Source organism: Panulirus ornatus, chromosome 5, assembly GCF_036320965.1.
Source record: "Panulirus ornatus isolate Po-2019 chromosome 5, ASM3632096v1, whole genome shotgun sequence".
NCBI lineage: Eukaryota > Metazoa > Arthropoda > Malacostraca > Decapoda > Palinuridae > Panulirus > Panulirus ornatus.
The window spans coordinates 7744979-7759781 of NC_092228.1; the positions used below are offsets into that span (position 1 = coordinate 7744979).

Here is a 14803-nt window from a genome sequence, read left to right on the forward strand (position 1 = left end):
TAATGCCCAATCTCTCCCAAAGTCCGAGTGTCTGGTAAATACCGTAAAAATTTAAACCTTTCTTAAAACAAACACTTGATTAGTTTTGGTTATGCCGGGAGTCGGCAGTGGTGTTCAGTGGAGCATTAGGAAGCCACATGATCACAACACACGCATACATCTCGGTGATTCACTGATTGTTGGGCTGGGGATAGGACAGAGCCACTCCTGACCACGCCCATGTGCTGTGAGGAGACATGAACGCAGCCTGACATGTACGTTTTTCCCCCCACAGTTAAGATAATAAGAAGTTTTAATGATGAGGTAAATGGTGACAGACAAAACCACGGGTGTTGGAAAAGCCTCACATCTAATCATGAAAAACCTTTCCTGAATATATATAAAAAAAAAAACCTTGTGTGTCACTAGTGTATGCTGGATACTCATGAAAATTTTCTGCCAAAAGGCAATCAATGTCTAACCAAAGCAAAAACAGGGCAGATTCGAAAACGGTACCGATATAACCGGCATGGCAACAAAAGGACGGGTATATGAAATGCTACCGGTCCAACCTGGGTCATAAGCCACCCGAAAAAGTTTCCATGTAAAGGACGCTGGGGGTTCACATGACAAGTGCTGAAATCCATCAAAGACTTATCCCAAATGCCACATGATTTCTAGATTTCATGATCAGGCATAGATTCTAAAGCAAGAACTAACAATCGGTATAACCTATAGTATCATCTGCGGCCGCTTGGCAGCTCCACCGGTGGGTGTAAAAAGCTGAATCAAGATGACGTCCGTCAGTCTGCCAGCGAGCGGAGAGAGGTGAGCTGCCAGAGGCAGTGGTTGGTGTTGAGAGGGTTGACAAACGTTTGTGGCGCTCAAGACGGTTGGCAATACTGCGGACCACTGAGAGACTCCAAGACCCGGGCAGCTGGTGAGCATTCTTTCCATAATACACAAATAAACATTTATTTATTGTTAGATTTCTGTTTTATGAGCAAAAGTTTCAAAATAACTTACTGGCATAACGGTGTCTTACATAGAGGTAAGAGAAGAGGGACGATTACCATAGGTTAGAAAATGATACAGCTGGTTGGATGAGCTAAGCAAGCAATATACCAGTACTGTGTAAGAGCCAGAATGAAGTGAGGGTTGTCAGGTGGATATGTGAGGTGATCATGAGCGTCTGTGCACGGGGGTGAGTGGGGTCGGACGTGTAAGAATAAGCCGAGCGCCAAGGCAACACGTCTACACACAAATCACGTCTCAACCATACCGTTAAAGGAGAAAAATGTTACATCTTAACTTTAAAACAAAACATACTAGTGAATGCGAGTATGAAAATTATAGATATAAAATAATTAATGGCATTACCTAACAAAATCTACCCCTAAGCTCTACAAAACATTTAAGTTTGGGGTGGGAAACCTCCTCCTCCTCCTCCTCTCTCTCTCTCTCTCTCTCTCTCTCTCTCTCTCTCTCTCTCTCTCTCTCTCTCTCTCTCTCTATATATATATATATATATATATATATATATATATATGTATATATATATATATAATGTGTGTGTGTGTGTGTGTGTGTGTGTGTGTGTGTGTGTGTGTGTGTGTGTGTTAACGGTCTGCTTGTGGTTATATTACGAATAAAAGTCACATTCAGCAATGCTTTATCATTGTAAGTCTGTTGACGAAAGGGAATAGTCTCTATAAAGAACTCACTTCAGAGGAGTCCATCATCTTCCTATTACTGGAGGTAACGTAGCCTTTGAACTGCAGGGGCTCCTAAATAAGGGTTTCTGGGACAAACGCGGGAGACAGCGACAAAGTATAAAAAAAAAAAAAAAAAAAAAAAAAAAAAAAAAAATATATATATATATATATATATATATATATATATATATATATCGCTACCTCGCTAACGCGGGAAATGGCGAATAGTATGAAAGATATATATATATATATATATATATATATATATATATATATATATATATATATATATATATATTCCTACATCATCATTCGGATGTGTAAAATACTATTTCATCAAAAATGTATATAATGATAAAACAAGATAATATCAACCTTATCTACCAGTTAATTAGGGGATCATTGCTAAAAACCTAACCGACATATCATAAAAATAACCAGCTAAGTCATACGAATAACTATGAGCCTAAACTAGTGACAGATATACTATGAAGAGTTTGACCAATACTGCCAGAAAGACGTCACGGTGTAAGTGGTGTGTCTTTGTCGCAGGTGATGAGGAATTGAAGGCATGATGGGAAGCAAGCTAGATGGTCTACTGAGCCAGCTGGGCACAGGCAGGTGGAACATCATACATTACCTGGCTCTCTCCTACTGTGAGTTATACCCGATTTGGAACTACCTCAATTGTTCTGCTTCCTACCACTGTTAATACCTTTGTAAAAATATGCCATATTCAGTACTTCTGTGAACATCTGTCAGTGTTGATAACTCTGTAAACATCTACCACCCTTTGTGCTTCCGTAAACATATGTTTCTATCAATACCCCTGTAAATATCTACCAATTCTAGTACTTCGTAAATATCTTCTGTCGTTGGTATCTCTGTAAACATCTGCAACAGTTGGTAGCTCTGTAAACATTTGTCACTGTTAGTACCTCTGCAAACATCTGCTACTATTAGTACCTCCGTAAAGATCTACAAGCTAGTACCTCTCTAAGTGTTTGCCACTGTTAATACTTCTGTAAACATCGTCCAAATTTAGTGCCTCTGTAAACATCCACCACTGTTAGTACCTCCGGAAACATCATCCACTTCAAAGGCCCTCCTCATGTGTCCACCAAAGCTACAATGTTAACAAGAGATCTTTACCATAACTGCCCCATACAGTTTTACTCAACATCTGTAAACACCGATCACCATCAAGATCCCTATAAACATCTGTCAGTGCTTGGACTTCTACACTGTGACACTGATAGGATTTATAGATCTGTACAAACATCTGCAACTTCTAGGATCTGAATGTATATCTTCCATCAACTGGAGCTCTATGAACATCTACCACTAAAAGGATGTCTATATATATCTACCGTCAGCAGTATGTGTATAAACATCTAGCAATGTAATGGGCAAATTAACGACCGTAAGGACTATCTTGTTGCAGGCGTGTCGCTCCCAGCGTACCACACACTGGCAGGGGCCTTCCTGACGCCCAACCAGGAGTTCGAGTGCCTGCCATCCGCCCACGAGCACGATCCCAACACCACCCTCACCTTCCTCAACACTCACCTCTCCAAACAGTCAGTACCTTCGTCCACCACTCCTAGTGTTCCCTATAATGACTGTAATCACTCCACTTACCAATATTGCTCTCTCTCTCTCTCTCTCTCTCTCTCTCTCTCTCTCTCTCTCTCTCTCTGGTGAGATGAGTCTGCCTTTCTTATTTTTCTGTCGTATGCAGACATTTTGAGAGAGAGAGAGAGAGAGAGAGAGAGAGAGAGAGAGAGAGAGAGAGAGAGAGAGAGAGAGAGAGAGAGAGAGAGAGAGAGAGAGATGGAGCATTAACAGAGCCCCCACCACTTGCAGAGGGTCGTGTGATTACCTGGAAAAGAACATCATGACAGGCGAGACCATCAAGCGAGCCTGCAAGCACTGGTCCTTCGACGACTCCATCTTCACGTCCACCGTCACCTCCGAGGCAAGTCTTGTAGGGTCGGCCTCATGAACAGTAACGAATGGCGAGCCAGTGAGGCAGAGAACGATGAAACTTTAAAATTCCTACAGCTCGGAGGGGGGTCTCATGAATTTAGTTACAATGACTATATATATGAATGTCTATATTGCTTGAATGACTGTACTTGGAGGGTAATTTCTGACTATCGTAAATGTATACCTGTCCAGTACCGGCTGGTGTGCGGGAGGGAGTACCTGCGAGCTACCTACACTAGTATCTATATGTTCGGGGTCCTGGTCGGCTCTCCGCTCAATGGCCTCCTGGCAGACAAGTGAGTCAACGCTTCTCTCCCTAACCTTGCAGCGTTGGAGCCCTGCCCTCTGGCACTACCCATCCTTTTAACAAAGGCAGCTCATGCTCGCCCTTGAGCCAGGCTCCCTGTGCTACAGACTCTGCAGTAACCAAGTCTTTAAGACATTTCTGGCCCTTTACCCGTTTTGTTGCCTTAGCACCTAGCAAAAAAACAAACATCAATTATCAACATCTATTTGATTTATTCGGTGATGCCACTTCAGTCAAAAGTACCTTGAACTCAACCACGTAGAGAATGCAGCTCCCACTATTCAATGTACAGACTATAACCCCCCACTGTACCACGTACAGACAATAGCCCCTACTGCACCAGGTTTAGATTACTGACTCCAATGTACAGACTATAACCCCCACTGTGCCAGGTGTAGACTATAGCCTACACAGCATTAAGTGTAGACGCTAGCCTGGTAGTGTACCAGGTAGAAGACACCTTGGCCTCCACTGCATCAGATAAGCATTTCATGTCCCCACACACCAGGTACGGGAGGCGGCCGACAATCACCATAGGGTCGCTTGTGTACTTCGTCATCGCGGTTGGCTCCTGCTGGCTGCCAACCCTCTCCACCCTGCTCATCTCCCGTTTTCTGTTGGGCACCATGCACGCCACCATCATGAAGACCGGCTACATTCTAGGTATGATTCTAAGCAATTTTCCGATAAGATTTCTATGTAGCTATCTCAACTGATAAGAATGATGTCCTTCAAAGTATTAATCCTTAAACCTGCTAAGTTAGGTTTTATGCACTTAGTTTTAAAATCTGACTTGCATTTCCTGAAACTAAGGGTTATACATTTTTTTTTGGTTTTAATGTGTCCAACTAAAGAACGTAAGTCTTAACCTAGATCAGGTCCAGTTGTTAATTTGCTAAGTGTGACGTAACGCCTACTGAGCATCCACATTACTTTAAAATCTTAGATTTCTCTCTCCAGTAATAAAGTCATACACTTAATCTTAACATTCACCAAAAGTAAAGTTCATATCAGCGTCATCATCTAGCGACAAGTGTTATGGGATCTACAAGGTTCTCTTGAAAGTGATTTCGTTATGCCTCTGTCATTTCATGAAATTGATTTCGTTATGCCTCTGTCATTTTAGTTTTCTGTCACGGCCATCTTTAAAGAAAACGACCATTTCTCATCCCCAACTTTAGAATTCAAAAGTAAATGAGTTGCTCAAATTCGAACCTGCATATATATATATATATATATATATATATATATATATATATATATATATATATATATATATATATATATATATATATATATATATATATATATACATATCTGTTAACATCAAAGAAATATCAATTGCTGATAATTGGACACATGGTGAGACCAACTCTCCGTCATAGTTGTTAGTATAGTCTGCCCATCGGCAATTTCTTCTGATTTAGTGTTACCAAACCCTGCTGTAACACCAGTACCTAATCCCGTTAGAACGCCATTATTAATAACCATACCTATCTAAACACCAGTGTTACCAACTCTGTAATGTATTAATGTCAATAACCAGGGTTACTGAGGAGCTCAACAACGTACAAGTTATTGCTACGACAGTATTTGACAACCCCTCACAGCAATGGAAGTGTCGTCTCCGCGGGTGAGGTCCGTGCTGGGCATCGTGCTCTTCCTGCCGTGGGCGCTGGGCACCATGGCGTGGGGCGGCGCAGCCTATCTGATACGAGACTGGCGGTGGCTTCAGCTGGCCGTCTCCCTCCTCTGCATTTTCTTCCTCCCAACCCTCCTGTGAGTTTCATCTTAATACCATTCCATTTCTTTTGTTATCTCTACAAGTCAATAGGTTCTAGTTCATGAGCTTCCACTGCTCGTTTGCATTATAGTTTCACAACGACTGGTTAGAAGATCCGATGTCTCTTCATAGATTTTATGGTATAAAACATAGGCTAGCAGTCATAACAAAGTTTGGCATTTTTGTGACGTTGCTGCCGTGTATCATTTCGACACCTGCTCTCGTGGGCTATTTGCACGTCCTTTCCACTAAGGATAAGACCAGTAATAAGCGCCTGGCTGCTGCTTCCTCTAGATTATGTGTGGGGATCAGCCACACGAGGATTGACTATTATGTTGCCCACTTCTTTCCTTAAGCAGCGAAGCTGTGGAGCTCGCTTCCTTCTTTCGTATTCCCCCTACCTAAAACATTCTTGACACTTCCAAGAGTCAGGTCTACATAGTTTTTTTTCTTTCACCCGAGAAGACTATGAATAAAAATGCCATAAATCTCAGTTCATCTGGTGCTGCCACTGCATGGTCAGATAATACAAAACACTGTGAATCTTACAATACATGAAAATTGAACTTTTGAACATGTAAAAAAAACACAAGTAATGAATAACACGTACTATGAAAATATAAAAAGTATATAACCGATGAAATAACCTCGCAGAAACTACACGAAACTGAAATTACATCTAGAATCCTTGCATTTATCGATTATTTCTTTTCAAGTATTGTCTCAATCATTCAGGCATAATACTGATAAGTATAAAATGCATTTTGTGCCAGGTTGCTGGACGAGTCTCCCAGATGGCTTGTGGTGCGAGGCTACCACACCCACGCCCTCACCGTGCTGCAGAGGGCCGCACGCTGGAACAAAGTGGACCTCCAGCCTCCACACCGCATCAACCAGATCATCAGGGAGAGCCAGAATGAGGTTCGTCTGCAATCTTTGAATTAAAACAGGTTTGATCCTATTGTCTCCAATTACTGTCATGGCACCGCATCATTATGAGGACTAATATCGAATATAATGTTCTCTGAGCTATATTCTACAATACTATACATATCACCTCTGGATATAAAAGCTCATTCTCGAAGATAGACAGTGACGTAGAACGAAAGGGAGATGAAATATCTGATAATATAGGGGAAAGTTCGAGGAGAAGAGGCAGGTTGCGAGAGAGGATTCGATTCGGTGACTGCGGTGCGTAAGGTGTAGGATGATGAACATATTCCGTTTACCGCATTATTTTTTTCTATTTTGTGGTAATGTGAATGGTAAAAATTCTAAGACTCGGGCCAATAAGGAAAGTTCGTAGTCACAAAGCGGTAACTTACAGCAGGTAAGTTAATTTTAACGACATAAGCATACGTATGATTTTTCCCCCATCTCTCTCTTTTCTAGCTATCTATAAACAACAGATGACATATCACTGAGAAAAAAAAAAATCGAATATAAATTATAAAGAATACTTATCGTGTATATCACTAACCCCCGTGGCGGGCGTGTCAAGTCTTTCTTCTCTTTACTACGCTACAGGTACGAACGGGTACAGCTGGCAGAGGCGACGCTTGCGTCGGTCAGTCGCTCCTTAAAGAATACTGCTGCAGTGCCTTCATACTGTTCAGGTGAGAAGCAGAGAGCACACTGTTGCAGTGGGCTCATATCATTCAGGTGGGATGCAGAGAGAGGTTAGTTTTGACCAGGTAAGCCGATAAGGGAATGTTTCAGTTAGAAGGGCGTCCCGAACGCAGCTTTACGGGAGTAGCTGCTCAACACTACGATGGTCACTCCCACCACAATCTTTGACTACACCTAAATAACACCATCTCGGCTTTTGTGCAAAGCCTGACGCACTAACATCAACCAGATGTGGATTATCTTGACATACTGACCTTAGACAATCCAGGCTAAATGATGACTCTGAGAGCCGATCAAACGAGCGATGACAGCCACCTATTCAAATTAAGTAACAATCAATTCGACGTTTTCTTCAACGTAAAGCCAGTTAATGTAGCCAGCAACACTGCCAGAAGTTCCCAGAGCGAGGCTATAACAGACTTTACTTTTGTTACGGCAATGCGCTGACCACAACTGTGTGACGAAGACTTTGAGCGTTGAGCAGTGGGAGGGCATGCCAGGGTCACCTTCAGTTCTGACGTTCTGACGACGGTTCATGATGGACGTAAAAGTGATTCAAGCCAATTCAGCCATTTCTCTTTCTAGTAATTTATTTCTTAAAGTATGCATGAGTTATTCTTGTTTAGAATAATGCATATGTGAAAAGTAGGTTGATTCACAAACACCTCGCGTGTGTGTGTGTGTGTATACATATATATATATATATATATATATATATATATATATATATATATATATATATATATATATATATATATTACACTGAAGGAGGAGGGTTCGTTCTAGGTCGCCTCGGCTCCGCGTCATAACTGTGGGGATGCTGGTCAACTACTTGGTAGTAGGTATGGTGTACTACGGCGTCTCCCTCAGCGGCGACCACCTCAGCAAAGATCCCTTCGTGTACATGGTGCTGATGGGCCTGGTAGAGGTACCGGCGTACACTCTCATGGTGCCTGTGGTGGTCCGCTGCGGCAGGAAGGCCCCAACCATATTCTTCTTCTTCTTCAGCGGTGTTGTGCTTCTCTTCCTTCCCTTCATACCTCGAGGTCAGTAAGGCGTCGTCCCGACGCACGATAGAACACGCATGACTGCCACTAACAGCTTTATAAATCATCTGTGCATGAGGTGCCTACCATCGACTAACAGCCAATATGTTATTAGCATCCATATGCAGAACTAGTAAGCCTACCAAACCTGGAACTAATACCCCGTAATATAGAAAACGTTGACTTAACAGTATCCATCACCAACAACCAAGCAGTAGGTGATACTCTAAAATCTTGTTTCCTCCGACACTATTAGCCAAGAAACTGCTGAAAGGTGCACCTACCTAATCTGCTAACTACCTGCAAACTGCCTGTTAACCTCTTTGACGATCAGTAAGATGAACGAGAGTCGTGACTGCCACTAACATAGTGTAGGAATCAAGTTCACCTAATCCACAGTTGATACATGAACACACGATTCAGCTGGTTTATATGTTAAGATATATTTCCTTGGTTTATATTGCAAGGACATATCCAGCTAACGTTCCCAGAAAGGTGTTTACCGAGGCTCACTTGGCCATCATACCCGCATGTTCGGATTTTCTTGACAAAATATTTCCACTCTAAACAACGCGATAAATGGTTTACCTGCGTGACAATAACAATTGTCGCAAATCCAAACATTTGCTGCATCTCATCATTGTATCTAATTACTTGAGGAGGAACTGTCTGTCACCAAAGATAAAACCAGAGTAACTCGCTATTGGACCGAATCAGCAGTGTACGAGAATTTGCCAAATATCAGATTTGGAAAGTGTTGCCAACACCATAGGAAAACACATCCAAGTGACTGACTGAGCGCTCAGCGACTAAAGTTGCGCGGTGTTGAATTATGGTTTTGCAACGGCAGCTGAAAGCAAGCTTGATCCCCCAGGGTGCTTGTGGGTGGTGGTGACGCTGGCTATGCTGGGTAAGATGACCATCACCTCAGCCTTCCAGGTCCTGGCCCTCTACTCCTCAGAGCTCTTCCCGACCGAAGTGAGGATCCGAGGCACCAGCATCGCCTTCATGATGTCACGCCTCGGCTCCATGGCCTCTCCTTTCATCACAGAATACCTGGTGAATATTCTCTCAGTATCTTCAAAATGCTCAACCATGATCCCTTTCCACTCGGTGAGAGTACCTTCATTGCTCTGTACAGTTCTTCATCACAGCTCCTTCTTCAGTCAGTACTAGATGATTCCTCATACAGAATTCCCTCATCACTCGAGTAGTCGGGACCTGATGCCTCTTTAACACGGGGTCCTTTTGGCGTTTTCAATTATTCCTAGTCAACGTAAATGCACTTCTTATAAGTGCAATTAAGATTATCTTATTTTCTTTCCTTATAGCCACGTAACTCACGGTTTAGGATGTTGTTTTAAGTAATGTAGACCATAAATTTTGAAGTCGCTTCCTTTGTACTGATTGCATATTACAACAGCCCCCCCACCCCCCGTCGAGCTGTTGCTTCCTTCATCATCGTGAACATATATCTAACAGAGCCGCTGCTCTATCAAAGGGACAACACTTAAAACCTTTAGGAAAAACTGAACACTCTTATCTGGTAACATTACTAATCGATAGTATCGGTTGGTATCAGGGGGCGAGGCACTCATGGGCGCCGTCAGTTGTGTTCGGAGCGGCGTCGGTGGTGGCAGGTCTGGCTACACTGGCGCTGCCGGAGACCTTAGGCGCCGCGCTGCCAGACACTATCACCCAATTGGAGGACAGAGCCTTGTTGGAACGCAGTAGGTGAGAATATTCAGTAAATATGTTATCTTGGAGCTGAGTAACATAAATGACAGCTGTGCATCATCAATTTCTTGAACGGTAATGTGTTCTGGGGTCATCTTAGCACGACATGATCTGGTATTTTCTTTATCTGTAGGAAGAATTAGTTTCCGATTCCTACTTAAGTTGGCCTTATATAATACTACCACACACAAAAACTGAATGACATTTGGTAAACAGATATGGGACGTCTTTATGTTGGGATCAATAACGGTAACCCACAAATGACCTTTAAAAGAAATAGTCTGTTGTAAATTGACTTTCGAATACCAAAATAGTCAAATCACCACAAAAGGATCTCGATGTACCTTTGAGAAGTGTAACTGTTAAAGCGGGATCCCTATTCAAGTGTGAGAGTTTAAACCCTCCCGACAGCCAACTCAGTGGACGTTAGACAAACACTGCTTGTTACTGACTAAACCAATTATTACATTTTCACTGCAACTGAACAACTGATTACAAAAAGCATCATACTGTGTGATGACAGCAAAACAAAAGCTGACTGGACGATTACTAGCCGTAAATATAAAAATATATTATGTAACTGAGGTTATTTTTTAATCACTCACTGCATCCTTATTAGGCATACTTGCTGTAAGTGTGTGCTGTAAATTTCATCATTAAGCATACTTGATGTAAGTGTGTGCTGTAAATCTCATCACATTCGGCATTCATTACTCATTCCTAATGACGCATCGTCCACACAGGAATGTGTTGCGCCTGCTGACTGGAGAGCCTGGCCGATGGCGGGTGTGCCGGTGCCGGGATGGCCCAAGCAGCGGCCAGCACCTTCACATCTGCCTCGCCCACCCGCCCTGCCCAAGGTCACACGCTTCTGGCCCGTAACCTGAGGTCACCTCCTGTAACCCTTGAGAGGGGGAAGAGCTCCTGTCGACGAATATAAGAAAGGCGGGGAATCCCTGAGTGCTTTACATGGATCTCATTCCACTGCAGGTCGAAACTGATGCATCTGCAAGGTGGATGCATTTAAGGTCTCCAAATCGACCACCCCGTTGATCTCATCTTAGGCTGGAGGACTTTGTAACCCACTTTGCCATCAGAGAGAAGCACGAAACTGAGAAGCTGTGGATCTTAAGAGTCCCTTTCACACCATTCTCCTCCTGCGGACAGACGACCCTACTGCCCTCAAGGCACATCTTACAATCAACACACATCTATATTGAGCTGATGTATACAGTTTTCTTTGTAATGTCTATTCCCTCATTATTAAACCGTACATTATGTAAGGTACACGAAAGTGTTGATGAATCCAAACTCTGTCACTCTAGCAGTTTGCAGTCACCCCTTTTAGTTGGCAGGTTTTCCTGTAAATTGTCTGTATGCCTTTCTACTTTTACCACTCTGATATCTTCCACTATTGCAAAACAGCCTCGAAAGGAGGACCTAGTGGTCTATTGTTTGAATTCCTTTGTTTTCCTTTGTATTCTTGGTTCTCAGTGTCCTGATCCGCTGGACTTAGGAGTGTGGTCAGATGACTAATGTATCACATTCATGGGTTAACACACACACACATGATTTCATCACAGAATGATATACGCTAATTTTTTAAATAAAGAAAAGTACAGATTTTCGCGAATGTTTTTCCCTTATGAAATTCAAACGAAAATGATACATTGAGATATTTCCATCAAATGAGTTGTGATAATGTGGTACACAATGTTGAGGAAAAATATATCGCCCTAGATCTTGAAAACATTATAGTTGCCCATTACAAATGACATCCCATTTGTACATAATAAATAAAGCATTTAGAGATGTGAACGGGATTCCAACAATAACAGCAGAGATACATTAATACCCAGATATGAGTGCTTGAGAACACGTTATTTAGTGTCTATCTTACCGATGGCCAGCAAAACGACACACCTACCTTAGGTTATTTCATACGTATAGGGAAGAGCAGTATCACTGCCCGTTGAAAACCCGAAGTTTTTACAGCACTTTACCAGGCACTATCTAAAACAAATACAATACCTGCTTTTCTAAACATCACCCCTTTATTTTTTTTCGCGCAACACCGGATACTACAGTTAGTGTATAATTCTCCAAAAGAAGGAACAGAGAAGGAGGCCACGTGAGGATATTCCCTTAAAGGCCCAGTCCTCTGTTCTTAACGCTACCTCGCTAACGCGAGAAATGGCGAATAGTATGAAAGATATATATATATATATATATATATATATATATATATATATATATATATATATATATATATATATATATATCTTTTTCTTTTCTTTCAAACTATTCGCCATTTCCCGCATTAGCAAGGTAGCGTTAAGAACAGAGGACTGGACCTCTGAGGGAATATCCTCACCTGGCCCCCTTCTCTGTTCCTTCTTTTGGAAAATTAAAAAGAAAAACAAAAAAAAAAAAACAAGAGGGGAGGATTTCCAGCCCCCCGCTCCCTCCCCTTTTAGTCGCCTTCTACAACACGCAGGGAATACGTGGGAAGTATTCTTTCTCCCCTATCCCCAGGGATAATATATATAAATATATATATATATATATATATATATATATATATATATATATATATATATATATATATATATATATATATATATATATATATAAATCAAAAGTAATAAATATGTTAAAGAATGTAGGTGGTCTATGAGTACATGTCGAGCCACTACATCCGCAGGTGTGGTGGCCAACACCTGTGTCAACATATGTCACTCACCGCTGAATATAACATACACATAACCACACACACACACACACTTACAGTAACAGGTAGAGGCCTACATATAACATACACATAACCACACACACACACACACTTACAGTAACAGGTAGCGGCCTACATATGTTTTTTGGAAACATTTCTTATATGAAATATAAATGAGGTCTTATAAAACATTAACCTAAATAATGAGGCTATACATGAAGCGGGTAGAACGCAACAAAGATGCAATGTCAGCATTAAGCGACAGAGAGGCGGATCTGTAGGGGAGGGGTCTGGTATATAATTTGGGGTCTCTGGACGTTTCTGTAGTCAGCTTTCTGGGTCCTTATCTAGTATTCACTCACCAGAGACACTGATAACCCCCCAAAAAAGTGCTTATAATATCGTAGTTACTCGTACATTGTGAAATTCCATTTTCCCTTTTGCACTGATACATTATTTCATATATGTCTGACATTATAAGCATTAATGCTTGTACAATGTCAAGAATTATCTTTATTTTCATTATTGCTTGTAAAATGTCAGAATCATTTTCATTCTATTTCGTTACGTACTGTTACGAATGACTGCACCGTCGCTCCTTTGTTAGTTTCAGGCTGAGGTAAACTTTGTCAGTGTCCACCTGAAGGAAACTGTTAGTTCCCAACTGAAGTAATAAGCCTCGCTAGCTTCCTCCTGAAATACACTTCCGTTACTCTCAGCCTGAAGTAAATCATTACAGTTCCAGATGCCACTTTCGTCTACAAAGAGCTTTTTTCTTTTTTTTTTTTTTACACCGGCACCAGTACCATCCACATCCAGGGTTGTTGTTGCCTGCATGGTGAATATCATGACCATTTCACGATGGCTCTGCACTGTCCTGTGTTTTCACAAGTATACGCGCCAAGTTCCATCTGTCCATACAACGCAAGAGAAACCCGTCTGCGACCTCGGACAGCTTACTCATTCTTGCTGTCTCCTCTACATCACAGCTGGACTTTTAGAGTTGTAGATGCCACTATAGCGAAGACTGAACGATTTTCCTCGAGTTCCACAAGAATATCAACGATACTCGAATCCTGGTTGCGGAAGTCGGTCCACAGTCAACCCAGCTGTTCATCCACCCTGAGGGGCTGACTGATAAAATGGGTACCTGGCTCAGGCTAGCGTATATATATATAAATATATATATATATATATATATATATATATATATATATATATATATATATATATATATATATATATATATATATAATGTTAATGGGATGGCCTTGATTTGGGGCCTCAGTTGCCCGTGCCATCTCAGCTAACTTAAATCACAATAGGAGAGAACACAGCCCATTGCATCCTGCAGTATCTACCAACTTACCCGGTGAGAGACGTTTATATGTTGTAGATGATGAGCCAGACACAGTCTTTCACTGATGTTCCCTGTAAATCACGCAAGAAATCTCTATGGAGTTTACGGATTCTCTCTCTCTCTCTCTCCCCTCATGTATGCCATTAACCATTGTTGGAGACATACTGGACCATAGCTTTCCCACCGCTCGTAAAACTAACGACGAAAATCATTGTATCTTTTATTTCGTGCTTCATCGCCGTAGTGATTATGAGAAGCCCATTATGATTTAGTGCATATATTTTTTCTTCTGCTCAGAATAACATGAAATGCTTTTAAGTCGTTAATGCCAATGTCGCATCTTTCACTGTCAAATACATTACTTCTTCATAGATAAAGTAAATAGCTTACAGAACTTTAGTTCTTTTTTTTATATGATATTACAGCTCTCAGATAGTGTTCTTGGTAGCCGACCTGGCAAGGGTAAAACACATGCCTTAGTTGTGGCCGTTTTGGTTGGATTGAAACTGAAAGTTGTACATCATGCG

The 14803-nt window shown here is 41.6% G+C and overlaps 1 protein-coding gene across 1 annotated transcript; it reads left to right on the forward strand.

Annotated features, from left to right (window-relative positions):
* The first annotated feature begins 766 nt into the window (after nucleotides 1-766).
* Nucleotides 767-11809, forward strand: LOC139747929 (organic cation transporter protein-like). Its single transcript, XM_071660417.1, has 13 exons — nucleotides 767-919; nucleotides 2247-2350; nucleotides 3139-3274; nucleotides 3561-3672; nucleotides 3876-3979; nucleotides 4499-4653; nucleotides 5601-5769; nucleotides 6547-6694; nucleotides 7301-7389; nucleotides 8189-8448; nucleotides 9323-9507; nucleotides 10031-10182; nucleotides 10929-11809. Exons 2-13 carry the CDS (start codon nucleotides 2266-2268, stop codon nucleotides 11065-11067), a joined length of 1734 nt encoding a protein of 577 aa, XP_071516518.1. The 5' UTR covers nucleotides 767-919; nucleotides 2247-2265; the 3' UTR covers nucleotides 11068-11809.
* The last annotated feature ends 2994 nt before the right edge of the window (nucleotides 11810-14803 follow it).

Excerpts from the sequence above, each read along its gene's own strand:
- LOC139747929 (XM_071660417.1), top strand. The coding sequence starts at position 2,266 with ATGATGGGAAGCAAGCTAGATGGTCTACTGAGCCAGCTGGGCACAGGC. Across the intron at positions 4,654-5,600 it reads GAAGACCGGCTACATTCTAG|CAATGGAAGTGTCGTCTCCG; the intron begins GTATGATTCTAA and ends AACCCCTCACAG. Across the intron at positions 9,508-10,030 it reads CTTTCATCACAGAATACCTG|GGGGCGAGGCACTCATGGGC; the intron begins GTGAATATTCTC and ends GGTTGGTATCAG.